Below are 27,651 nucleotides of genomic sequence, written 5' to 3'. Positions count from 1 at the left end.
GGAACTTTATCCACACTGTATTCCGTGGTGTGGTCCACTTGAGCCTTTTATACACTTAAATTTTGGACTCATGCGTTAAAATGAGCTTGGAAAATGGATGGACAGCCTAGATAAAAGACACGCATCATGGTGGGCCCCACAGGGTTGGGCTTGCCAGCCAAACCACGTCCTCACCGAATCCCGTTACAGTGCGAACCTCCAACGTCGGAAAATCTCATATTTACCATTTCCACCCCTCCCTCTCCTCCTCTTCCATATCACCCCAATTTCGACATCCCATGAGCAAATGAGACGAAGAAGGACCCCACATTTATAAAATTCAACAGATCTAATACCTGAGATCTGTAAATCTTACTTATTTTTCTCTTCTCATTCTGCCATTAGAGGAGGAGGGTCCGAGAAGAAATGGCTCGGGTCTTCGAGTATTTCGTCATTTGTGGTATCGGACCGGAGATCCGTTCCCTCGATGGAATCAAGGGATTTCAAGGAACAGGCGTCATGTACACGCCTTTCTTCCTCGACCAGTTCCCTCCTACCAATAAAGCTCTATACCCTCCGCCGCCGCCTCAGCTACCCACCGTAAGCAAATTTTCATTCCCTCTCCTTATCTCTCATGCTTTTTTTTTTTTGGATTGATTTACGTTGTACTGTCTACTAAGTGTTCCTCGATTCATCGTGAAGAATGTGATCTGTCATTCTTCTTTACTGTTGAATCTTCGGAAATTTGACCATAGATAGCGATGTAACTGTCGATTACTGAGTTTCTTAATCAGGCGAACCGTAGCTTATATTGCCATGAGAAATCAACCGATGGGTAGCAATCCAAGGAAAACTGCATGAAGGGAAAAAGAGGCAATGGAAGACGAAGACGAGAGAATGAGTTTTGATTATAATAATTCACAGTTACAAGGGCTGCTGCCCTTTTGCAAGTTTCTCTCCCTCCTCCTATCTGGTATGTATGGAATTGCACTAAAACCATAGGCTCTCTCCTATTCAAAGCGGTAAAATAACTAGATTACTAGCACATTAAGCTTTCCTTAAATAGCAACACAGAAAGAAATAAATCTAAACAAAGAGGATTCCCTGCGACTCTACAGTTGTGTGGACCCTGCTGGTTAACAATTGTGTCTAACACTGTCCCAATGGTTAAATAGCCTAACTTGACGTGTTGCATCACTCCTGGGGCTTAGGTTCTTAACAATTGGTATCAGAGCCAACACCATGTCCTGTGTTTGAATCAGGGAATGGGTACCTAGACTAGAGTGAAAGCCGACGTGAGTGGAAAAGGCTACCTAGAAAAGAGGCCAAAGTGAAAGCTACCATGAGTGGAAAGGGCTACCTGGAAAAAAGGCCAGAGTGAATGCCACCAAAGTGGGCCTCCCGGACGTTGGCTGCAGAGCATGGTGGAATGTTACGATCCCAATGGTTTAATTGCCTAGCTTATCAGTCATGGGGCTTTTGGGTTTTGGCATATCGGTTAGGTTCTTAAGAAACACTCCCCCTTTCTTGTTACCTGAATTTGTTATTCAAAATAGATTCTCCTTGTTGAGTTTCTGAGATGCAATCATAACATCAATTCTTTGTGATAATTGTGAAAAGACATCATTGCTATAGTAGTCATCTGCTGCAACCACAAACCCTCATTGCCCCGACCCCTCTAGCATCGTGTTAGTCTATGACCCTAGAACTCCTTCTCAGCACTAATCCACTGCTTTCCATGTCAAGCTTTGGTCACATGGGCTTGTAACCTAAGTGGAGCTATAAAGTTGGTCTGAATTGATGTCTTAGTAGGTAACCCACTTTGGCAGACTTTAGGGCGTGTTACTGAATCTCTTTAACCCAAACTCCACTGCACCATGGCACTTTGTAGCTGAACCCAAGTGGGGGATAAAAAAATTGGAGGCAGGCCGCCATGAACTTGCCAACTTGGTAGACAGGTCACCACTTCATAGATGGACTTGAGTCAGGGCTCAAAGATTGGCGCATGGCCACCATGAATTCCTCAGTTCAGTAGATTGGTCACCACTTTGTAGCTGGACATGAGTGGGGTAAGTGGGCGAGGGTTGGCTCACTTGGCCCTGATATGGTACCAATATGCTTTTCCAAACTAACAACCTGCACACATTATATTGATACGAACATCTAACTCAAGCAACCCTTTGACAAGACCACGCCTTGCATTAGAAGGAGCTTATGATAATTGATAACCCAGTAACCCACATGTGCTAGTCTCCTATGCCAAAGATTCAATGTCTCACTTTGACGAATTCTATGAACATAGATTGTCTTTGCAAACATCACATACATCATGCTCACCTTTTTACCTTCCATCATAGGTGTGCTAGTTACTCGCATTTCCGTGGAGGCCTTCAAATCCCTCTGTTCCGATAATGCACAACCAGTGTTCGAAGTATTGGTATCACTACGTGTTTCGTTGGTTGGGGATATAGAAACAATATCGATATCTCTGAGAACCGGAAATGCAGGGAAACACAGGGAAAACAACGAAAATTTTTAGTGAAACTTCAGGAGATGCTAAAATACGCATATTTACACATTTAGGAATAAAAAATTGCAAAAGAATGCATACATAATAAGTTTCCATCTAATGGTGGGCCTAAAACCATGTGTTGTTGTAAGAAATCAGTCCAACCATCCTATCAATCCCATCTGTCCATCTAACCTTCCATCCAAACATCCATCGGTATTTTAGAATATCGACAACACAGGATATTTCCTTGAGAAATCGTCAACAATTGGAAAGGAAACGAAAGATTGTGGTCTTGATATCACCCATGTTGTGATAATGATAATATCATGATATTATTGATATTATCATTGGCAATTTGAACACTGCATACAACCGTGTAGCCATAAAAAAATTGAAATGGATTTTTTTTTTTTTTTTTTTTTAAATAAATAGATTTGTTTGCGATCTTGATACGTTGGTGATATTATTGAAATATCGCCGAAACATTGGCGATACAAACGACACCTGAAATTTTCACAGTTGAAAATATTGGCAATACAAGCAACATTGAAATTTATACAGTTGAAAATATTAGCGATACATTGGCGATACTTAGCGATACATTGGCGATACTTAGCGATACATCTCTGGTACCTGGAATTTATGATACTACCAGTGTCATGGGTATCACAACTAGTTTTATCGTTATTGCCAAGCTGGAGATACGGTTAATATCGGGAATACACCCAACAATGAGCACAATGACCAGCTGCAGTTATTTGAGGGATTGACAACAAAATCTTTAGCATGTCTAGTGCATGATAGACTTCATGTGCATGCGATCATTGCCAAACCTTGTGGCAACTTTGGTATCCATGTGCTTTAGTGGACGCTTTGTATTAGCAGCTGTCATGACCACTCGATTTCCTCTGTATATATGCATGTGTAGAAATTTGTTCTCATCGCCTGTCGTGTAACTTCAAACAACCCGAATCTACAATCAAGTTCTTTGTTTGATGGACTGTTTCACCATTTGATGCCAAGTCTTGGAAATTGAATTGGCTTCACCGATGAACTCTGTCGGTCTCGAACGACTAGCTTGTCCTTCATGGATGCCAATTTGGAAATTGTAATTTTTGTCCGATAGTTGCGAGTGCTACTCAAGTCTCCCACTCGTCTTCAGTTGCTCCCCCTTTTAATTCTCTATGACAGAAACAAGCTTCACTTTGCAGTGATGTTATTTCTTCCTGTTGCTATTGCCTTCACCATCAAAATCTCCCTCTTTTTCTTCAACCCTTTCCTTGCCTCTTTTATTTGGAGTTAGATCTATGCTTTTGTCTACCATCCTTGAAAACAAGGTCTTCCCCTTGTTTTCAGATTCGCTGTTCTTGAAAGAAGCATTCCAACTCATCAACTGCTGGTTGCGTTGCCATCCCAGCGATTTCTGCCACCTTCATTTCACACTCTAGCCGTAGACCGTTCGTTAGAAATCTACCAAGTTGGACTCCGTAATTTATTTTTGCGATCCAAGTGTGAGAATGCTGCAAGTGCAAAACTGTGAGCATGCTTTTTTGACTGGTGTAATGACTAATGAGAGTTGATGTTGTTAAGGGTTAGTGCTGTGCCCTTCAAGGCTTGACCTGTGTGTTTTAGCAGGCAGTTTCTCTGGTTTTTGTTTCACTGTTGTTTTTTCTTGAGGGGGTAGCGAGGATGATTCATGGAGTTCGATAATTGGGAAGTTGCAGACATTTTCATATTTCTTTGGCTAGCTGAGTAGAGTTCATCATGTCTCAATTCAAATGTCTGACAACTTGTTTGTCCTTTTCTTTTAATCACTAATGGTGGTTAAGAGGAGCATCGCTTGTAATAGATCTTGGAGATACGGAGGAAAACTTTTAGTGATGGATCGATCCTAGCTTCAATAGAGTCTGAGAGAAGTCATTTTTCAGATGGACTCACAACTTAGGTGTTTGGTCCAACTGGAGCAAGCCCATATCTGATATTTTTATGGAATATACTGAAGATAAGCAGCCCTGAAAAGCTAGATTTTCTCACAGCAGGGTTGAGGTTTGTGTCCTTCCTCGGGCATGGATCACCTTCTTCTCTTCCAGTCACATTCAGTGGATGCAATTGGGAGGTTAATCTATAGGTTGGAGTCAACATGTACATATACAAAATGCATACACACACATATATTCATATGTATGCATATCTATGCATGCAACTGGCTGGTATTATTTCCGAGAATGTTATTTATCCATTATCTGATTCACTGATCTTATGTTTTAAAGTTTTTAGTTTCTATTTGGATTTGCTTATTGTATGATAAGACATAATTGGAACAATACATGGATAGTTCATGCAGACTTACTTCAGAGATGTCACACTTGTTTCTTTGTAATACTGTTTCAAAACTCGATCCCAGGAAGCTTATACTCACCTCTTTGATGTATTTATGCAAATGCAGTGTGTTCTGCCAGCAGGTGTGGAATTCTATTCTTCGGGGCTTGACCTTAATGACGTCTCAACATACCCACGAAGCTATCCAATAGTTTTAACTGGTATTTCTTTCCCAATCGATTATGTTGTCCTTTACTCCTGTAATAATCTTGACTAAGTATCTAGTATGTACTCTATGAAAGCAAAAGTCCTTTAAACATGGGGCTTCATGGGTTGCAGCCCTCTCCTTTCCTTTTATTATTTTTTTGTTTTTGTTTTTTTTTTTTCCTGATATTGATCTTTTCTTTTTTAAATTCAATAGTTCCCTATTTCCGCTTCCTAACATGTGGATTACTAGAGGAAAACATACCTATGAAATTTTGCATGCATGTCGCCGTGGCACATGATTAAGAACTACCCCCACCTGATGAGCCGACTAGCTTGATTCTTGGGCCAACACATGTTAAGTGAGTTGAGTTTGCATGATTTTGGGAGTGTAAAGTAGAAAGAAAGAAGAGAAGAGATGCAGAGAGAGAGAGAGAGAGAGAGAGAGAGAGAGAGAGAGAGAGAGAGAGAGAGAGAGAGAGAGAGATTTTTGAAGAAAAGGGTTTTGTGTTTTAGGTCCCACATGACCTAACACTCACATTTATTGTTATGTTAGCATAAATACATACTCCTCCGGAGAACACAACATTGTATACACGCACACACAAAAAAACATGTAAGTACAATATGCTCACTCTCTATAGCTCCTCTCAAGTTGTATAGATGTTGATCGTGCCCAACTTGCTGGTGATACCATGAAGAGCATCTCAATTGAGAGATTTACTGAGACCATTGGTTAACTGCTTGCTAGAGCGAACAAAAGGGGTCGCAATCTCCTTGTTAGCAACTTTTTCTTGGATAAAATGACAATCAATCTCAATGTACTTCGTGCACTCATGAAACACTGGATTGCTGGCAATGTAAATGACAACTTGATTATTACAGTGCAAGAGAATGAGACATGAAGGGGTTGTCCTGCATCAGTTATAGCCAAGTTCTTGTATAAGGGTGTGAAGCTAAACTAGTTCACATGTTTCATGGGCCATTGCCCTACACTCGGCTTCAACAAAAGATCATGCCATGATGGGCCGCTTCCTACTCTTCCAGGTGACAAGATTTCCACCTAGAAATATACAATACCCTGATGTAGACCGTCTATCTTGCAAATTGCCAGCACAATTAGCATTTGAGTAACTAGAAAGATGAAGGTGAGTATGCGGTTGCAATAATAAATCTTTACTCGGAGCAGATTTGAGATACAAAAGAATGCGATTCACTGCAATCAGATGTGCAGTGTGTGGGCCATGCATGAATTGACTAACAATGCCCACAACATATGGCAGGCCTGACCGGGTAATAGTTAAATAGATAAGTCGGCCAACGAATTGACGATACATCCCAGGATCAGAGAGGAGTTCACCATCATCTGGGGTGATTTTTTGAGTAGTATCAATTAGTGTAGTAACAGGCTTGCATCCTAGCATCCCGATCTAAGAGTGAAAATCAAGCGCGTATTTCTCCATGAGAGCACAACTCCGGACTTTGATTGAGCAACTTCAATTCTCAGGAAATATTGGAGAGTCCCAAGGTCTTTGATCTTAAACTGAATCTTGAGAAAAGACTTAATGGCCACCATACCTTCATTATCATTGCTAGAAAGCACAATGCCAATAACATAGATAATTAGCACTATAATTCCCGTAGATTGTCGACAAATGAAAATAGAGTGATCTGCTTCGCTTCAAAGAAATTCAAAATCAAGGAGAGCATAACTAAACTTATCAAACCAAGTACATCGAGATTGTTTGAGGCCATAGATAAACTTCTTCAATTGACACACAAGTGAAATGTTTGACATAAAAAAACTTGGGGGCTGATGCATATAAACTTCTTCGGAGAGGTCACCATGTAAATTCTTCACATCTAGTTGAAAGAGAGGCCAAGACAAATTTACTACCAAAGACATCACCACCCGAATAGAATTGAGTTTGGCCAAAAGAGAGAATGTCTCGAAGTAATCTACGCCATATGATTGAGTATAACCCTTGGCGACCAACCATGCCTTATAACAGTCAACTAAACTATTAGGAAGATACTTGATGGTATAAATCCATCATCATCCAACAATCCTCTTACCCTCAGGCAATGTTTGAAATATCGGTATCGTGTTACATATTGCATCCATGGGATACATATACGTATCGATTATCGCACGGGATATATTGTTTGTATTGGGTAATTTATCGCACTTTTTGGGAACATGGGAAAACATTAGGTTTCCATTGTTATAACCCTTGGCGATCAACCATGCCTTATAAGTTATAACAGTCAACTAAACTATTAGGAAGATACTTGATGGTATAAATCCATCATCATCCAACAATCCTCTTACCCTCAGGCAATGTTTGAAATATCAGTATCGTGTTACATATTGCATCCATGGATACATATACGTATCGATTATCGCACGGGATATATTGTTTGTATTGGGTAATTTATCGCACTTTTTGGGAACATGGGAAAACATTAGGTTTCCATTGTTAGAAAATAGTTGAATTTTTCAATGAAACTTCAGGGATTGTTAGAAAATACCTTAATACACACTTTTAAATCATAACATCTCAAAAAAGAATTGCACGTAATAGGTTTCCATTGCATAGGGTCCCAAGCTGTGTGCTATCTGACCAACCTAAAGCAACAATATTCAAATTGAATGCATAACATTTAGAGTGTATGTGATGATCATTTCATCAAACACTCTTAAATACTTCGAAATTTAGTCTCAATTGACATAGCTGTTTGAAGAGAAATTTCAAAAAAATAAAATAATATTTTAATAATTTTTAATTAAAAAATGAATTTTATTTTCCAAAAATTGAAAAGGACTTAACAAATCAGTAGATCAGCCCTCATACATGCTTGATTTCATGTTTGGAGTGCAACATTACAAGCAATTTGGGAGAAATTGGGAAAATTTTGAAATTTCCCCAATTTCCCCCAAATCAGACCACCTACACTCAAATTTTGAAATTAGAATGTATGTGTTGATCATTTCATCAAATACTCCTAAATACTTTGAAATTACTCTCAACTGACAGCTAGTTGAAGGAAGATTTTAAAAAAAAATGGAGATCATGAAAAACCAATGGATATTGAAATCAAAGCCCCAACTCCATGATTTTTCATGCAAAACATGAAGAATTAATGGATTTATAACCATTTGATACTTATTTAACATAATTTCAAAAAAAAAGGGGGATCGGAAACTAAAAATGTTCACTGGATTGAACATGTGGGATATATCGGCACCACCTGTGCGTTTCGTGTCACACAGGTGGGATACAAGATATATTGTGGGATATATTGTCCGATATCGTTGATATTTAAAACATTGCCCTCAGGTAGAGGAATTAACTCCGAGGTTAACTCCGAGGTATTGTTCTTCTCAAGAGCTTGCATTTCTTCCATCATAGCCTAAGTCTAGTCAGGGTTACTCATAGCCAATGTTTTAAACAGTAGAACTTTTTGGATATTGATGATGGACTCTATGTGTTCTGTTTGTGCATTTTGGAGTGGAAGTATGGAAGTATTGCTTTTCTTTTTGAAATCCTAATCTGCTTCTGACCTGATCTGAGAACTATGTATTGATCTCTTTCCGGTTTCCATATAAATGAGAAGTATTGAATTACATGAATGCTGATGATAAAATCATTCAAATGAGAATCTATGATAGAAAAATTTATGGTTAGTGTTATGTTTGAATAAACAATTTTGGATGCTTATTTCATGTGCATTTGCAGCTTTCTTGCTGGCAGCTACACATTCTGTTGCTAATTGATGTGTGTGTGTGTGTTTTTTTAATTGATGTGTTCTTAACATTTCCTTTTCATTTATATTGATCTGTTGGTGCTCCCATTCCATATTTTGTGCGATTCTTTTAACCCAAAATATTTTCTGCAGAGGGAGATGGCTCGAAAATCTATGTTAGCTGCATTGCTTTTCGTGATCCAGTTAGTGAGGACATTGCTGATGCATATCGCATTCCACCGAATTCCTTTGCTGATAAATGCATTTGTCTGGTTTCACGTTCTCCCAGTTTTTTTGTCCTTCGGGACGCACTGGAAGAATTGTTTACTCTTTGCTTTTCCCCTACTGGGAGCAGGTAAACTTTTTAAGAGTTGTGCTTTCTTTTCTCTAAACTGATCAGAGATCTGCCATTAGATCCAAAAATTGGTTTAGTGAACTTCTCTCAGATGCCATTTGTGTATGATGTTCATGTGCAGGAAACATGCTTTTAAGCTGTTGCAAGTTACTGATGAAAACTGCATTACATAACCATTACAGCTGTGTTATTAGTGTTATGCATTGTGGTGCTAAGCTCAATCAATCCCTAGAAAGGTTCTAGATAACACAATCTTTTAGCAGGCTGTTTCTCTGAAGAGATTACTCTTGCTTACATCAAATATGCATGCAGAGGCTGGTTTTCGTAGGCGAAAGTTTCAATTGGCAACTCAAGGCTCTTCGGACTTAAAGATGAACAAATGTTCTTGTTACCTCTTCCTTTAATTTATATTTTTTTAGTAGATTCTACAGAATTCCAATGGTTCCTTAGATTAAAATTAAATTGCCTGCCTGTGCATTGTTGACAAAATATCTGCTGGTGATAACAGATGCAAGGAGTTTCATTTGATTATTTTCGAATGATAACAAGATTAGAAAATGTATTCAGTAGTGTTGATGGCAGGGTTTGTGGGATCACAATCCAAAGGGCTTTATGCCAGTCTCTAAGGGCCTTTTTGGATGGTGGGAAAAGAAAAGAAAATGAATTACTCTTCCCATAGTTTACCATGTTTGGATGCGAAAGGAAACATTTGATTTCAAAATGCAATCATTTCCTGAACACCATAGTCAAATTCTCATGCACGAAATACGAGTTGACTTGTATGTGAGCTCTATTTGGATTTCCTATTGTTATCCAAACAAGACCCCAAAACAGAATCTATGGGAATCCGTGCTTATGGAAAATCTTGGGAAGTCATCAGATAATCATTACAATTTCTTTTCTTTCTTTTCCCACCATCCAAACAGGCCTTAAGTGAAGGATTGAGACATTTTGGCATTTCAACCATCAAATCGTATCATTATATGGGGATTGGGTTTGGGTGTGATTGTGCTTGTCAAAAGCCAAAGTCAATATGCTAACTTGTACTTTTGGTTTAAAACCAATATGATAAGTGGCTTGTGGATATGAGGCTCTGAAGGTATGCCATGTTCCAAAAACATGGCACAGATATATGCACCTTCCAGAATGCCATATCTTGGTGCTTTGACTGAATTTAAGTGATCTTGGCTCTTTGGAAGGCCAACACAATGGACTATTGAATCCTTCGATGTCTCTCTAAAAAACTCTATGACAACTACAAAAGACTCAATTTCAAGTTTTTTTTAAATAGAATTTATAGTATACGGGAAGTTGTATTTTTGTGACCTTTGGATTTTGGGAGTAAAAATGTGTGCCCCTGTTTGAGGGCCAAGCAGGTTCTAGGTATTTTAAGGTTGCATACTTGTGTTTGCTATTGGTGGGTTCCTATGGGGTTTAAATCTCGAACGTTTGTTTGGATTGTTGGAATCCTCTTTTCTAGCGCCTGAAGTCATTTTCCTTAGATGTGACATTTTCCAACTTTTGCAAAAACAAAGTTACCCGTTGACACCGATTTCCATTTACACGGTTTTCCATGAAAAGGGCAATTTCCATTTCCTTTTAAAAAAAAGGAAAAAAGAAGAAAAGAAAAGAAAAGAAAAGAAAAGAAAGAAATGGAGATTTCCATGTTTTCTGAGAGAACTCACCTTTTCGACCATTGACCTTTCCACATTTCTATGGAGATCATGTGTGCTAGAACAAAAAGGTTTGGTTGGATTCTTTTAACAAATTTCTATTTCCACAAATTTCCTCAGGTGTGACATTTTCTTTTCAAATCTGCTTTTTGGATTTCACCAATCCAAACATGCCAATGGTGGGTTTCCTAAGGGTTTTAAGTTCTATGGTTTGGTTTCATTCTTGAAATATTCAAAAATTTCTATTATGGAGATTACAGAAATGCAGTAAATTAGTGATCATGATCCCAATTTGATTAAATGATTTATGCAGCTTATCTGCAATTTGGTGTCTACGTTTCCTTACCTTAACATATCATCATCATCATCATACCTCAACCCATCAATTTGGGGTCAGTTTTAAGAATCCTATGTTGCCAATCATTTCTAAGGGCCTGTTTGATTTTTCACCGTAACTGTAAATACATGGTAAATGGGTAATTATTACTTATCGAGCCTGTTTGATAATCCGGCTATATTTCTGCTTTGAAAAACTTTTCAGAAAAATTGACTTAAATTTGTGAGCCGCACTGTGATATATTCGACATATCCATGCCGTCAATCCATTTTAGCCGAACATTTTGGGGCGTGATCTGAAAAAAGAGGCAGATCCAACGCTCAATTGGCCCACACCAAAGGAAATAGTGTCCGTAAAACGTCCACCATTGAAAGCTGTTTCTTTCACCAGGCCCACGTCGAAGTTTATTTGTCTTCTAAACCCTTCATAAGGTCACACAGGCATGGATAAGGGGAAAACACAAATATCAGCTTCATCCAAAGCATCTAGGAGCCTTAAGAAGTATTTAACGGTGGGTGAATGATTTATCACAGTTTCCTGTGGTGTGGTCCACTTGAGCTTTGGATCTGCCTCATTTTTGGGCTCATGCCCTAAATGAGGCTGACATATAGGATGAACGGTGTGGATAAGCCACATACATCACAGTGGGCCCTATATTCATTTGGCAGCTGTCCTCGATTCTAGTGCTCAAAAGTTAAGCCGTCAACATCTGCATCGTAAATGATGCTGTAATTACCTGGGTAAGTAATTATTACCCATTTACAAGGTAATTACCTGTGAGATGAAAAATCAAACATGCCCTAAGGTTCAGCAAATGAACAATAATTTGGAACAGAATTCTCCATGATTGCTTGGCAAACGTTCAATGACTGGCTGCCTGCATGACATTAGAAACTTCTTTACACAGGCTGGTGACTTGCATGCACATTGCTCTTGCTGGTGTTGAGAAATACTTACATGGGTCTAAATATATCAGTCAATGCCAAAGTTTACTAGTCTATAAATGATTTGTTCTACCGGTTTTGGTAGATTTTAGTTTTAGCATGCTTGAAACCCCCTCAATTATACCTTTTAAATGGAAAAAATCTTTATAAATGTCAAGGTCACGAAAAAAGCATGAGGAGATCACTTTTTTTTTTTCCCAGCATCTCTATACATGTGGCATGCATCTAGTGCAATCAGAACCATCGATCTGGGGGATCACCACAAGAAGGGGATAACTCACAGCATTAGTATGTTGCTGTTGCATTAATAGCCTGTTTATGGTCATCAAAGAAAAAGTTGGAAAAAGAAGAGCTGTAGTCCAGATTCAGTGGGTGAAAATTACACCAATCAGACGGCTAACATTGTTCAACACATTTTGGGCAATGGTTTGTCTGCATATGTAATTGTTGATCTGGCGGATTGCCCCGAGAAGGGGATATAGCTAAAACTCACAGCATTTGGACTATGTTGCCATCACATTAATTGACTGTGAAGGATGCCAGAGAAAAAGTTGGAAAAAGAAAGAATGTAGTCTGGATTCTGTAGTGGAAAATTGCACCAATCAGAAGGGCTATGGTCTGTCTATGACCCACCAGATCAACAATTCCTCCAATGTCCTAGACATTTTGCATGTGTGTGGTAGAGATGACTCTGAGTCTTCTTCAATGGTGCTTTTCTAGCAAACCTCCTATATCAATGTCTGGTTGCTTCCTTCCATCATTTGCTTCAAGAAGCAAATATGATGATCTATTCTTTACCTAATGGTGATACTAGAAGACTTCTGAGCATTGGGATTCTATCTTCTGAAATCTTGTAGTGGTCTTGGCTTTATGTTTCATGTAATCTCATGTTTTGTTTATCAATAAATAAAATAACCATTAATCATTTCAAAAGGATTAATTGACATGAGATGTTGGTTTTGGTTACCTTTAGTAAACTAATTCCATTTGTGAAGTAAGAATTAGTAAAACAATTTGTTCATTTTATAAATGAGTGCATATTAATGCTTATTATGTGATATGTTATCTTGCATTAATTGATTGTTGGAAGTTGGAACTACTACTTGAATTGCATGAACCACAAGGAATTGGTTCTGAGTCTGGTGATTAAGGCCTATTAACAGGTTTACATGCTCCAAAGGTCCAGTTTTTTGAGTTATTATTGTGATGGAAATCCAAAAATCAAAACTTTGCATGAATTAGTTTTTCTGATAACTTTCAAAGATCAGGCGTATCCTCATTTCAGTTAGGAGTTTTAACATTGTCCTGATATGTATGTATGCAAATGTGGTCACTGGTCAGCAAGAAAGGGCTTCTAATGTATGTGCTTACATATTCATATCTATGTATCTACCTTCCAAAATAAAGGCTTCTGATACATGCATATGATATTAGCAGACCCCAGTTGGTTGGGATAAGGCTTAGATGGTGATGATTAAGTATGCATGGAAAACTCTACATTTTATGCCATCCCGTTGTGCTCAACTTCTTTGGCTGTGTGACAATTTCAGCAAGCCGTTATGGGAAATCATAGCACATATGGTGATGAATGTTCCCTTGCCTACTCCTGGAAGGGATCGTGTTCTATTTGCTATTGAGAACTGCCTTCTTTCTGTGGATGTTCCACCAAAGGAAGGACTCCCGCATGCTGATGTATGGATTCTTCATATCTTTTCTTGATTTTGAGCTTCCCAATTTCGCTGGCAGTGTGGTTCAATGATATATGAATAGTTTTGGAAGCAACTGCATACACTCACTATTTTCATTTCACTGAGTGCAGATATCATTTCAGCCAATTGTGCAGTGCCTGGATGTTGACAACTTAATTAAGCTTTTTACTGCCGTGTTGCTCGAAAGACGGGTTCTGCTCCGGTCAAATAAGTACCTTTCTGACTTTGAAATTCCAAACACTTTCTTGTCAATGTGTATCTGTTAGACTTCCTGAATACTTCATTCTTTGGTTCAGTTTTGGCGTTATGTAAGTTTTACATGCTGTCGTGATAAGCTGTTATGTACTGTCTACAATTTGGCATTTGGTTTTATATGTTGTTCAAATTTTGCCACTAGGTCATCCTCTTTTCTCCCATTTTCAGGTATTCCCTTTTAACTCTAGTATCAGAGGCCATCTGCCATTTAATATACCCATTCAGGTGGCAGGTAAGCTCTTGTTATGGATACCCTTTTCGCACCATTTTGATGTTTGACTAAAAGGAACTGCTTGCCCTGGGTGGGGAATCTGAAACCTGCATTAGGTTGTTGTGCTCTATTGATGTCTTTGTTTGATGTATAGGCTCCCTTCTAAACTTTTACCTTTGTTTGCTGAAGCATGTCTACATTCCACTGCTATTTTTCAGTGGAGTAGACTACATTGATGCTCCTACGCCGTACATGATGGGTCTTCATTCAGGGGTTGACACATCTGGTCTTGCTATGGATGGTGTAAGCTCCTCACCCTCCAATTAATTGATTTACGAATACTGAATGCTGCATTTCATTATATATTTTTCATTAACTTGTGCTGTTACAGTGATGATATTGATATTTTTGATAGCACTAATTTTTACATGTTGATTATTTATGTTATTTAAAAAGGCGATATGTTCACTAATTTGGAGTTGTACATGACTTAAGACTATAATTGTTTTTTTCAGGAAGATGTGTCACTTTGATAATATATATGTGTAGAGCATAGTTTTATTTGTTTCTATTTATTTAAAGTTTTTTAATTCTATTTTGATTGGGCTGTTTGTATTGGTTGCTGCGATATGTATATGATCTACCATTATTCCCTTTTGTGGTTTATTTCTTGTCCCACGCATCCACCCCCCCCCTCTCCTTTCTTTTAAGCAGTGCTAATCGAAGTATCTTTACCATTAAGAAAGGACCTTTTTGTTGAAAAGGATATAATCAAGGTAGGGTCTTACATGACGGTATTGGCCGGCCGTATCGGCCAATGCAACCCCGTAATGGGCAAAGATTTTTTTGTTTTGGGAAAAATCTAAAAAATTATTGTTAAACTTCTAAAAAATGTGAGAATCCCAAATATGTATTCTTTTTGGTTTTGGATATGTATTTGATGGTGTAACATGCCATTCTTTGATAAGAATTCTATTTGTAGGGCAGTGGCAGCTTGACGTGTTGAAAGTCGATCAAATAGGCCTTGATCGAACACAAAGCAAGCATTATTTGGTGGATTAGGGCCCAATACATAAGAAATACAAAGAAAAAGAAGGAAAAATGAAAAAAGTTGATGGTTTACGACTTCTTCCGATTTTTTTTCAAAATGGTCCACTTTGCTCTACTGAAACTTTGTGTTTTGGTCCTCGAAATAGACCAAGACTAGTTTAAAATTAATTTCTAAGCTTCCTTCATGGTTGAAATGAAGACAAAAGTGGGAAGAAGAGAGAAAATTGAAGCTAGAAATTTGAAAAACAATGGGTTCTTTATGGTCGTATAAGTTTGTAATGGCCATATTGTCTCCGTAAGTACGCTGATATGAGGTGTGTTGGCCAGTATCCACCGATATGGTCCTTTGTTTCACAATGGACTGATTCACCCACGTATTGTGTGATGGGGTTGATTGTTTCCTTTACGTTCAGCCAATACAGCTGATAAATAACTGTTTTTGAATACCATGAGTCAAGGAAATTTTCTTTGGGGCTAGTAAGAGTGGTGAACAAGGCAGAAATTGAGAGAATAGTTGAGAATTTTCCCTTCATCTTTCTATGGTTTGTTACTCATTAAAGGCTATTCCTGAAATGCAATTAGATTGGGCATTTTGCATAAAGAAACCAAACCATAGTGTTTTTTTTAAAATTGAAAATGAAATTTGGGTATATAAAAATTGATGCATCTTGCAGATGTGTTTAAGGGAGAGGTCATTTCGTTGGTTTTGCAAATGACGGTATTTCAAGAGATGTCCTTCTTAACTTGTCATATTTCTTGACCTTGTAGTTCTAATCAATGTTTTAAATATCGATGATATTGGCCGATATATCCCATGATATCTTGTATCCTACCTATGCGATATGAAACAGACAGGCAGTGCCGATATATCCTATGATGGGGACATCTCGCGCACACGCACGCCCCCCTTACGCACGTACGTAAGGAAGGCCCCACCTTCGATCTAGATCGATGACGACATCCATGGAGGACCTCCTAGTTAGAGGACTGTCTTTTGGTTCCTTGGGGCGGACCCGATTATCATGTGGATCCCATCATTGGATCTCATCATCATTGCCCACTACCCTAGGTGACCTAGGACTTTGAGTTTTGCTTATTACCGTTATCAGGAACATCATGAACGGTTTAGATTGCATTGATTAGTTGTTATTTTTGATTACTTCGTCTTTAAGTAATAGTATGCGTACATAACGCGACTTTTGGGGTATAGGTTTTTCTTATAAATAGGCAACCCCTTGTAGGTTTTTTTTTCCATTGAAGTTTATGAATAAAATTCTGCGTTTTCTTGCTTCTATAATTTTCTGAGTTGTGGAACCCTAATTGGGTGTGAAACCCTCCTTACCGTGGTGCTAAGCCACACCCATCCCAAATCCCCCCCATCTCCTACCCTCCATATTCATCATCTCCTACAACCATCCCCTCATCAAATCCACCCACGTTTGCAGCTAATCTTTCTCCTACAGCAGATTTTCAGAATCTGGCCCTACAAGAGGGCTGAAACTTCGGCAGATTACCGTGTTCAAATCGATCATCCGTTTGGCCTGAAATTTAGAGGGAACGTGGCCCATCCTGGATCGATTCCAGATTTGTGCGCCCCACACACGTGCAGGCCGCCATCCACACGCGTGTCAGGCCGGTTTGCTGTCCACATGTGCGGACTGATCACAGGTTCTCTCTCGTCTCTAATTCACTCCTCTCTTGCCTTATTTCCATAACCCAACCCTAGATCATCTCAAATCCCCAAGTTCTATTCCACTTTTGCAACCCTAGGGTTTTCCGAATTGAAACATATGAATCCCTTGGATTGGGAAATAATCCTTTGCATGTGGGGACGAATCTACTCTCCTTTGAGCATTATTTGGTCCATAATTTTTAATTGATCCAGCCCTAACATGTGTAGGCTTGGACCCTCGTAGATTTCCCTTGTTGAATGCTTGACTTTATGTGGGATGTGGAATTACTGTGATTGTTTCTAAATTAGTATAATCTAAAGCCTTAAAATCTTGCACATCATATTTAATTTTCATGCCCTGCATCAAATTTAGTATCAAAGATTAGGTTTTTCATAGGGGATTGCATTGCATGTTTAGGGTTTAGTCTACTCACGTTTATTTTGCATTAAATCTCATCATATAGGGCTATTTAGGACCCATCATTCACAACATAGACTGCTGAATTTTCTGTTGTCAGAAATTTTCCAATTTTCATTGCTGAATTTTCTGTTAACAAACTGTTTGGACAGTTATGTTGTTGGAAATTTAGGAGCATTGCGTAATTTCCCTCATATAGAGTCCTATAGGAGCATTTAGTCACATTTAGACGCACATAGTTGCATTAGAGGACCTTTGAGTTGAGTGGGTAGTTGTATGCCCACACGTACTGGTCGCGGTTTTGGGTTGCACCCTGCACTAAACATGGAGCAATTACAAGAGTCAATGGACAACATAACCCGGAAGTTTTGAGTCTTTGGGTAGGTGCTTGGAACAACGTATTGACCAACGCTAGGATCAACTTAATGTGCGCGTTACCCAACTAAAGACCTCTGCCTAGGCAAACCCCACCATTGGAGAAGATGCCCAATCCTAGGCAGGTGGTCAGGAGGATAGACAAGGGAATGTGGGTGGCCAAAGAAACAGACATGGGCGCGCACCCGTGCACCCACCTCGCGAGGGGCATCATGATCATTATGACTCAGATGCGCAACTCCTTAAGGGAGTTAGAGTAGAGGCCCCTACGTTTAATGGCCACTTGGGCCCTAAAGCTTTTCTAGATTGGTTGGCGGATATGGACCACTATTTTGAGTGGTACGACATGTCGGATGCTTGTCGAGTCTAATTTGCCAAGACGAAGCTTGTGGGCCAAGCGAAGAGGTTTTGGGCTACTGCGGAGCGAAAGAAAGAGAGGTTGAGGGAACCCCCAATAGTCCATTGGGGAGAAATGAAAGAAACTCTTAAGGAAAAATACCTCATTTTCTCTTATCACTTGAGGTTGGTTGATGAATCGAAGTCCAAGTCTAAGCCTCTCCATATTCTAAATATCAAAGACTTTGAGCGAGAGACTGAGTTGAACTCGATGGTGTACGCCCTTGTGGCTAGGGAAAGTGCACTAGAGGCTAGTGCAGAGTTACCCACTGAGGCCATTCCGGTAGTGGATGAGTTTCGTGATGTCTTTCTCAATGATTTACCGGATGAGCTTCCCCCTGTGGGGGATATACAACACGCCATTGATTTAGTCCCTGGGGCGACTCTACCAAACCTGTCTGAGGTGGTCAATAGGAGTTTGAAAAATTTGCTCAGGTGTTTAGTGGGAGAGCACATCAGGACGTGGGACACTGCACTACCTATCGCCGAGTTTGCATTTAATAGTTCTGTCAATAGATCCACAGGTTTAAGTCCTTTTGAAGTTGTTACTAGTTATAAACCTAGGAAGCCTATTGATCTTGTCCCTATGTCCCTGTCCCATAGGCCATCAGAGTCTGCAGAGTCCTTTGTATATCACATTCATTCATTGCATCAAGAAATCAGGCGAAAGATCAATATTACTAATGAACATTATAAAATTTCTGCTGACCAACATAAAAGATTTAAGGAATTCAATGTAGGGAACTCTGTGATGGTCCGCATCAGGCTAGAGCGATACCCTTAGGGAGCCGTTCGTAAATTACACGCGCGTAGCGCTGGACCATTCAAAATTATAAAAAGAAACGGTCTCAATGCGTATGTGGTAGATCTTCCACCTTCCATGGGAATTAGTTCCACATTCAAGGTGGAGGATCTAGTTGCATTTCAGGGGACTACTAATACATTGTCCAGCTTGTCACCTAACCATCTTGATTTCCCAGACCTTTCCCTTGATCCATGGCCCCCTCCCGACCCATCTTCCCAGCATCTACCTCCTATACCTACCCTTCACACGCCCAGAGAGGAGATAGAGAATATTCTGGACCATCAGATAATATCGACGTCAGACGGCGGATTTCAAAAGTTCTTGGTCAAGTGAAAGTCACGCCCAACTTCAAATAGTACGTGGCTCACTGAGGAGGAGCTTCAGAGACTTGATCCTGCCATCTTAGAGCGGTTTAGGAGTTTTGTTTCGCCAGTGGCGAAATCTTCGCAGCCAGGGAGAGTTGATGGGGACATCTCGCGCACATGCATGCCCCTCTTGCGCACGTACGTAAGGAGGAGGGCCCCACCTTCGATCTGGATCGATGACGACATCCATGGAGGGCCTCCTAGTTAGAATGTGTTTTGGTTCCTTGGGGTGGACTCGATCATCATGTGGATCCCATCATTGGATCTCATGATCGTGGCCCACTACCCTAGGTGACCCACGACTTTGAGTTTTGCTTATTACCGTTATTAGGAACATCATGAACGGTTTAGATTACATTGATTAGTTGTTATTTTTGATTACTTCGTCTTTAAGTAATAGTATGCGCACATGGCGCGGCTTTTGGGGTATAGGTTTTTCTTATAAATAGGCAACCCCTTGTAGGTTTTTTTTTTTTTTTTTTCCATTGAAATTTATGAATAAAATTTTACGTTTTCCTGCTTCTTTAATTCTCTGAGTTGTGAAAACCTAATTGGGTGCGAAACCCTCCCTTCCTCGAGGGGCTAACTACCGTGGTGCGAAGCCACACCCATCCTAAATCGCCCCCATCTCCTACCCCTCTATATTCATCATCTCCTACCCTTCATATTCATCATCTCCTACAGCCATCCCCTCATCAAATCCACCCACGTTTGCAGCTAATCTTTCTCCTACAACAGATTTTCAGAATCTGGCCTTGCAGGAGGGCTGAAACTTTGATGGAACACCGTGTTCAAACCGATCATCCGTTTGACCTGAAATTTAGAGGGAAGGTGGCCCATCCCTGGCTGACCAGGCCCTAGCTAGCCGATTCTATATTTGTGGGCCCCACACATGTGCGGGCCGCCATCCACGCACGTGCGTCAGGCTGGTTTGCTGTCTAAACGCGCGGGCTGATCACTAGTTCTCTCTCGTCTCTAATTCACTCGTCTCTTGCCTTATTTCCATAACCCTAACCCTAGATCATCTCAAATCCCCAAGTTCTATTCCACTTTTGCAACCCTAGGGTTTCCCGAATTGAAACATGTGAATCCCTTGGATTGGGAAATAATCCTTTGCATGTGGGAACAAGTCTACTTTCCTTTGAGCATTGTTTGGTTCATAATTTTTAATTGATCCAGCCCTAACATGTGTAGGCTTGGACCCTCGTAGATTCTCCTTGTCAATGCTTGACTTTATGTGGGATGTGGAATTACTGTGAGTGTTTCTAAATTAGTATGATCTAAAGCCTTAAAATCTTGCACATCATATTTAATTTTCATGTCCTGCATCATCCTACATGTTCAATCCGGTGAGCATTTTCAGTTTTCGATCCCTTTTTTGTTGAAATTTTGTTAAATCAACGTTAAATGGTTACAAATCCATTAGTTCTTCAAGTTTTGCATGAAAAATCATGGAGTCAGAGCTTTGATTTCGATATCCATTGGTTCTTCATGTTCTCCATGTCTTTTTCGAAACTTTCCTTCAACAAGCTGTCAATTGAGATTAATTTCGAAGTATTTAGGAGTATTTGATGAAATTATCATCACATACACTCTAATTTCAAAATTTAAGTGTAGGTGGTTTGATTTGGTGGAAATTGGGAAAAATTAAAAAATTTCCAAATTTCTCCCAAATTGCTTTCAATGTTGCACTCTAAACATGAAATCAAGCATGTATGAGCGTTAACCTATTGATTTGTTAAGTCATTTTCAATTTTCAGAAAATAAAAATCATTTTTAATAAAAATTATTAAAATATTACTTTTTTTTTTTCAAAAATTCCCTTCAACCAGTTGTCAATTGAGACTAATTTCGAAGTATTTAGGAGTGTTTGATGAAATGATCATCACATACATTCTAAATGTTATGCATTCAATTTGAATATAGTTGCATTAGTTCAGTCAAAGGAAACCAATTATGTGCACTCCGTTTTTGAGATGTTATGATTTAAAAGTGTGTATTAAGGTCTTTTTTTAACAATCCCTGAAGTTCCATTGAAAAATTCAACCATCTCCCCAATGTTTCCCCATATTTCCCAAAAAGTGTGATAAATTACCCGATACAAACGATATATCCTGTGTGATAACCGATACGCATCTGTATCCCAAGAATGCGATATATAACGCAATATCGATATTTCGAACATTAGTTCTAATTTGATCCCTCCTTTTTTGTTTAAAGATCATTATTGTGAATACTCCTTGCCATGTACAGTGGCAACTATCATCTAATTTGTCACCGCATTCCACTTCTCTAAGTCAAACCTTTCCCTTGACACCTACGAATCACACACACATACACAAACCATCAAGGTTGTTCCAGTGGGCACTATTAAACCATTAAGGTTGTTCACACTAGTGTTCGAGTTGTCGGTATCGCTACAAGTTTCGCTGGCCGGCGATAAAGATATTATATCGTTATCGCCGATAGTATCGTTGATGACCAGAAATGTAGGAAAACGTGGGGGAAACATGGAGAAAATAGTGGAATTTTTCAGTGAAACTCTAGGACATGCCTAAATACACATATTTGCATATTTAGGAATAAAAAAATTACAAAAAGAATGCATTACACGATAAGTTTTCATTTAATGGAGCCCATTTTAATGTGTTGTATATCCATGTCCGTCCATCTATTTTTCTGGATCATTTTAATGCACAATCCCACAAATGAAGTTGATCCCAATCTTATGTGGACCATGCCATAGGAAACAGTGGTGATTGACCATTGAAAACTTATGGTGGGCCACATAAGTTTTGGTTCAAACTGTTTTTTTTTTTTTTTTTAAATAATTTATTTAAAGGTTCCTCCGAGTTTATGACACCTTATTGACGGTTTGAAGGGTTAACAAAACAATACAGTGGACCCTAGCAAGTTTTCCAAGGATAGGGATGTGGGTGGGACCCTAACCATGGGCCCACCTCAATGTATGCGTTGTATATCTACACGGTCTATCCTTTTTGCCAACTCATTTGAGCGCACGGCCCAATAATGAAGTAGATCCAAATCTCAGGTGGACCACACCACGAGAAAAACATACACATGAGCTTGATCCAAAACTTTGTGGCCCCTAAGAGGTTTTCAACACTAGGCTGTCGGTCCCCACTGTTTCCTATGGTGTGGTTCACATGGGCATTCAATCTGTCCCATTTTTGGGCTCATCACATAAAATGATTTTTCAAAATGGATGGACAATGTGGATAAAAATCATACATCACGGTGGGCCCCATAGCTAGGTGTTGCCGAGGCTGTACCCAATCCGCTTCCCTTTGGCAATTCATGGGGGATGCAGATTGCTTGCTGACGCTGCCAGTAAAGAGGTGACTACTGGTAAATGCTCCCTGGGCCCACCATGATATATGTGTTATATCCAAACCGTCCATCCATTTGGTGAGATCGTCTTAAGGCTTGGGACAAAAAATAAGACAGATCTAACTATCAAGTGGACCACACAACAAAAACCAGTGGGGGATTGAACGTCTACCATTGAAACCCTTTTCGGGGTCACAGAAGTTTTGGATCAATATGAAATTTGTTTTTCCTCTTCATTCAGTTATTTGTGATTTTATGAACAGATTGGATGTAAAAAAAATGTTATGGTGGGCCCTAAAAATTGTTTAACGGTGTAAATCATTATCTCCGCTGCTATTTATGGTGTGGTACAGATGATCTTTGGATATGATTCATCTTTTGCATAATGCTCTAAAATGATATCTAAAAATAGATGAACAGTGTAGATATAATAAATACATCACTGTGGGGCCATGTAACTTTGATCTCCTTTGAACTGTTTGTACAACTCGGAGCTCGAGGAGCGTCAGTGCTCGTCTTCGCAGGACACATACCTACAACAACTATATAGTTGGTGTGAGGTACACCAGCCAATCCGCTTCCCTCGGTACGCAACCGCTTTTACTTCCAAGGCTCGAAGGTTTATTTATTTATTTTTTATTTTTTAAAAACACAAAAATATCAGAACGAGAGGATTTCTCGCTGATGGGTTTTTGACCGAGGGTTTCAAAACTCTAAATCACACCCAAATCGAAGGGAAATCTAGCAAAATTTCATATTTTCTGCCGAAATTGCGACATCGATATTCCAATCAGAAAAAGGGGGAAATTTGTAGGTTTTTCTTACCTACCAGGGCTGTCGATCAAGGCCAAAAGGATTTTGTTCTTCCGAATTCCGATCAGGTACGAAAATCGTGAAATTGAAGTTTTTTTTTTCTTTATTTCAGCCACACCACGCTGATATTCTCAGCGAGAACCCATTTTTATCGATGATATCGCCGAAAAATGGGTTCTCGCCGAAAATTTCGCTGATATTCTGTAGAGAAACGAAAACTTGGGGTTTCGGTGTCGCCAGTGCAGCGACACCGATATTATCGGCGATAATATCGACAAATCGTCGACAACACGAACACTGGTTCACACACACATACACAATCCATCAAAGTTGTTCCAATGGGCACTATTAAAAAAAACACCTATTTCATGAAGTAGGCTTTTTTTCGTGGTTGAAACTCTAGTTTCTTGTGAATGGAGAGTGGAGTGGCTCCTCAGAAAATTGTGCCACAAAATTAACAAGTCAATGGATAGATTGCCTTTATGTTAATAGTGATGGCCCTTACAGGCAATGTTTTCTGTATTGTTATTGCCTAATGTATTGCAACCTTGGGATATGGATACATATTGGTTATTGCACAGGATATATCAGTTGTTGAGAAACATTGGGAAATTAGTTGAATTTTTCAATGAAACTTCGATGAGTATTAAAAAAGGCACCAAAACACACTTATAAATAAAAAATCACAAAAAACAAGCGTACATAATAGGTTTTCCTTGTATAGGGTCCTAATCTATGTTCTATCTGACTGAACTGATGAAACAAAAAGTCAATTCATAAAATTTGTAAATGTAAGAAGACATGTATGGAAAAACAAGTATCACATTCAAAAGTAAAAGAAGTGGAAAACTAGAAATATTCTTGTGGATTTCGGGAAAAAAATAAAAAATTTTAACATTTTTTTAAATTATTTTTAATTAAATTTATTTTTTTCCCCAAAGAATCCCCAAATTGCTAAGAATGTGTAGATCATGTTATATATATGTTTGATTTCGTGTTTGGACACGAAGGGCGTGTTTGTTTACTCGGTGGGAGCTATAAATGCACGTATATGTGTAATGATGAGTTCCAGAAGGAGTTGCTAGTAAAGTCAGAACAATTTGACTTTTAAAATACATGTTTCTTTAATATATATAAGAAGGAAATAAGTAATGATGGCCTTTTCCCAATGCTTTTTGAGGGGCTGAAACCGTCACATCAAAGGGAAAGTGGTTGGCATAGTGCATCGACTTTTGATATTGGGATCACACATATGCATATAAGGCCTATTATGTAGCTACAGTGTGTGTGGCCCCTGTACACATTCAGAAGGTGGGATCGTTGATAGTGAATCCTGTTGTGATCTATGTGCCTTCCATCCATGTCAGAACAATTTGACTTTTAAAATACGTGTTTCTTTAATATATATAAGAAGGAAATAAGTAATGATGGCCTTTTCCCAATGCTTTTTGAGGGGCTGAAACCGTCACATCAAAGGGAAAGTGGTTGGCATAGTGCATCGACTTTTGATATTGGGATCACACATATGCATATAAGGCCTATTATGTAGCTACAGTGTGTGTGGCCCCTGTACACATTCAGAAGGTGGGATCATTGATAGTGAATCCTGCTGTGAATCTTGTGATCGATGTGCCTTCCATCCATGCCATCCATTCCTATTGAAAACTCACTTCAAGGCATGATCGGAAAAATTGAAGCAAATCCAAATCTCAGGTGGACCACACCGTAAGAAAACAATGGCCATTGAAACAACCATGACATCAAATAGACCTCGATTAAGGGACAACACAAATATCAACTTCAACTACAACATCTGTCGCCAGAGTCATGAAGGCATTGCATAGAGAAGGCATCGCAGATCAAGATCTCGCATCATGCACGACCTCCTGTGGAAATCTATCTTGGTCAATATGAGGTGAAGAATAAGACGTCCATAACTTGGAAATGAAGACAACCCACCCGAAGATGTGTCTTAGTGATGGATGTCTGAGGCGGCGAAGGTAATTGTGCAACCTTGACTCCAAATGAGAATGGTGGTAGGCTGACACCGAAGGGGGAAATGAAAGAGTTAGATCATCTTTGTTGTATATGGAGGCTAAGAAAATGGAATAGAGGAGGACGAAATGAGGAGGAAACACCATACCTGATTCAAAGAGAAGTCGCTGGCGAGGGAGGAAGACAAGAGCGATGGTGGCTTTTGTTTTGTGACCATCTCCCGAAGGTGCACCATACACTAATGCTCTTGCGAGACAAGTTTTCAAGAGGTCATTGGAAATGGATTTGGCAGAGATTTCCATCTGGGTATGTTGCTTTTAGCACTGTTTTGAATTTCAAAGTGGGTGTAAATACACCCTCACCAAATGATAGGAGTAGGTCATTATGACCTATTTACAATGAATTTCGTTTTCCATCGAGTAAACAAACATGCCCTAAGATTGCAACCGATTTGGGAAAATTTGGGGAAATTTCAATTTCCCTAATTTTTAGCAACCGGTCCATGTTCCTCAAATCTCGAAATTGAAGCTCCAAATCCATAAATTTTCATGCAAAACATGAAGAATCATGGATTTCTTACCATTTGACACTATTTAGAACATATACAAACGAAAAAAATGAATCAAAACTCCAAAATTGCACCTTTTAGAATCTAGCTCCAAGAAGCTTTTGATTGCGATTTTGGAGAAATTTCGAAGATTTTCTTCCAACAAAATAGAGTGGACTGGTTGAAATCTCCTTACAATGTATTAGGATTATTATTATTATTATTATTATTATTATTATTATTATTTTATTTTTTGGGTAAAAAAATTGATTTTGAATGTTTTAGGATTTTCTAGACAAAACAGTTTGGTTTCCTTTTATCCCTTTCAATATTGCACTTAGTATTGATATATTGCACGATATATTAAGAATTTATAAAGGGGGAGTGTGGATATATCGCATGATCTCGCGATATCCATGATATATCGCAATATTGTGCAATATATTGTAAGATACCATGAAAAATGGATATTAAAGTTGGTATTGTATCGCTCAGCTTGGATAACAAATATATTGTGGGATATATTAGTGATATCGGAAGATGCTGAAAACATTGCTTGCAGGTACATTCTTGAGTTTAGCACAATCATTTCATGTGCTCAATCCTTATTCTGATCAATTTCATGTGCTTAATCTGTCTTTTTCTCTGGGTTAGATTATAGGACAATTGGAAGGCAACATGAGCACAGGATGAGTATTATTGAAATGAGAATGCTGGCTTGGATGTGTCTGAAGACGAATGAAGTCATTGAAGCAGCCTATGAGTAGGCCTAAGGAGAGAATAAAAAATGATGGCGAGTCGATTGAGATGGTTTGGCCATGTGCAACGTATACTGGAGACTGCCCCAGTGAAGAGGGAAACCTTGATTATGGTTGGAGGACCGGGCCTGAAAATGGGTCGAGAGGAAGACCTAAAAGGGTAGCCTTTTGGGAAATGCCTCTCAAGGAGGTCTTGGTAGTTTTGTTGATTTTTGGGGTGAGATGGGAAGAGTCCTCTTCTCACGTAAACATGGGTGGGTGCCCTTTCAAGGGTGTATTTTTTCCCTTGTGGCTACTTAATAAAACTTGCTTTGAAGATCGAAAAGAAAGAAGAGCTAAAAGAATTTGGAAAGAGGCAGGAGAAGGGATATGATTACCAAGGATAAGGCGTTAAATTTAGGATTGATTGGGAAACAATATACATAAAGCTAACCCCAAATAGCTGGGACAAGGATATGACAATGAATTTCATGAGATTAACCACGTAATCGAATGTATAGAATTAACGCTCTTGGTATTTGTAGGTAAAGAGAGAAGGAAAAGATGGTGTGTTAGGGAAATAGAGGAAAAGAACTTGATCTCCTTTCTCTACATTAGGCTCTCATTTATAATACTAATTTGATACAAAGATTCATGCTTGAAGATGTAAATTCTAATCTTTAAGATACATAATAATCATCCTAGTTATGGTGCATTGAGGTACCACATGACACTGCACTCTACATAATGCTAATGTGCTCATCACTCTGCATGTACACAACTATTGTGTACTCTAACACTGTTAAAGATGTTTTGTTGTATTTGGTGGTAGTCTTTGAAGTATTGGTATCACTACAAGTTTTGTTGGCCGAGGATATGGAA

The 27,651-nt window shown here is 39.0% G+C and overlaps 1 protein-coding gene across 4 annotated transcripts in view; it reads left to right on the top strand.

The window, feature by feature from the left end:
- The first annotated feature begins 202 nt into the window (after positions 1 to 202).
- LOC131222755 (DENN domain and WD repeat-containing protein SCD1) overlaps positions 203 to 27,651 on the top strand; it is a 96,043-nt gene continuing 68,594 nt past the window's right edge. For 2 of the 4 annotated variants that reach the window (XM_058217934.1, XM_058217932.1), the window contains exons 1-7: positions 210 to 579; positions 4,938 to 5,031; positions 8,915 to 9,116; positions 13,621 to 13,762; positions 13,890 to 13,990; positions 14,203 to 14,266; positions 14,435 to 14,548. In XM_058217934.1, the coding sequence (XP_058073917.1) occupies positions 406 to 579; positions 4,938 to 5,031; positions 8,915 to 9,116; positions 13,621 to 13,762; positions 13,890 to 13,990; positions 14,203 to 14,266; positions 14,435 to 14,548 (891 nt within the window). In that variant the 5' untranslated portion in view covers positions 210 to 405. Of the gene's footprint in view, positions 580 to 4,937; positions 5,032 to 8,914; positions 9,117 to 13,620; positions 13,763 to 13,889; positions 13,991 to 14,202; positions 14,267 to 14,434; positions 14,549 to 27,651 lie in introns of all 4 variants that reach the window. The other 2 variants (XR_009160178.1, XM_058217933.1) reach the window with 2 other exon arrangements.

Source organism: Magnolia sinica, chromosome 13, assembly GCF_029962835.1.
Source record: "Magnolia sinica isolate HGM2019 chromosome 13, MsV1, whole genome shotgun sequence".
Taxonomy (NCBI): domain Eukaryota; kingdom Viridiplantae; phylum Streptophyta; class Magnoliopsida; order Magnoliales; family Magnoliaceae; genus Magnolia; species Magnolia sinica.
The sequence above is the reverse complement of the archived record's forward strand: the minus strand, read 5'-3'. Positions and strand labels throughout refer to the sequence as shown.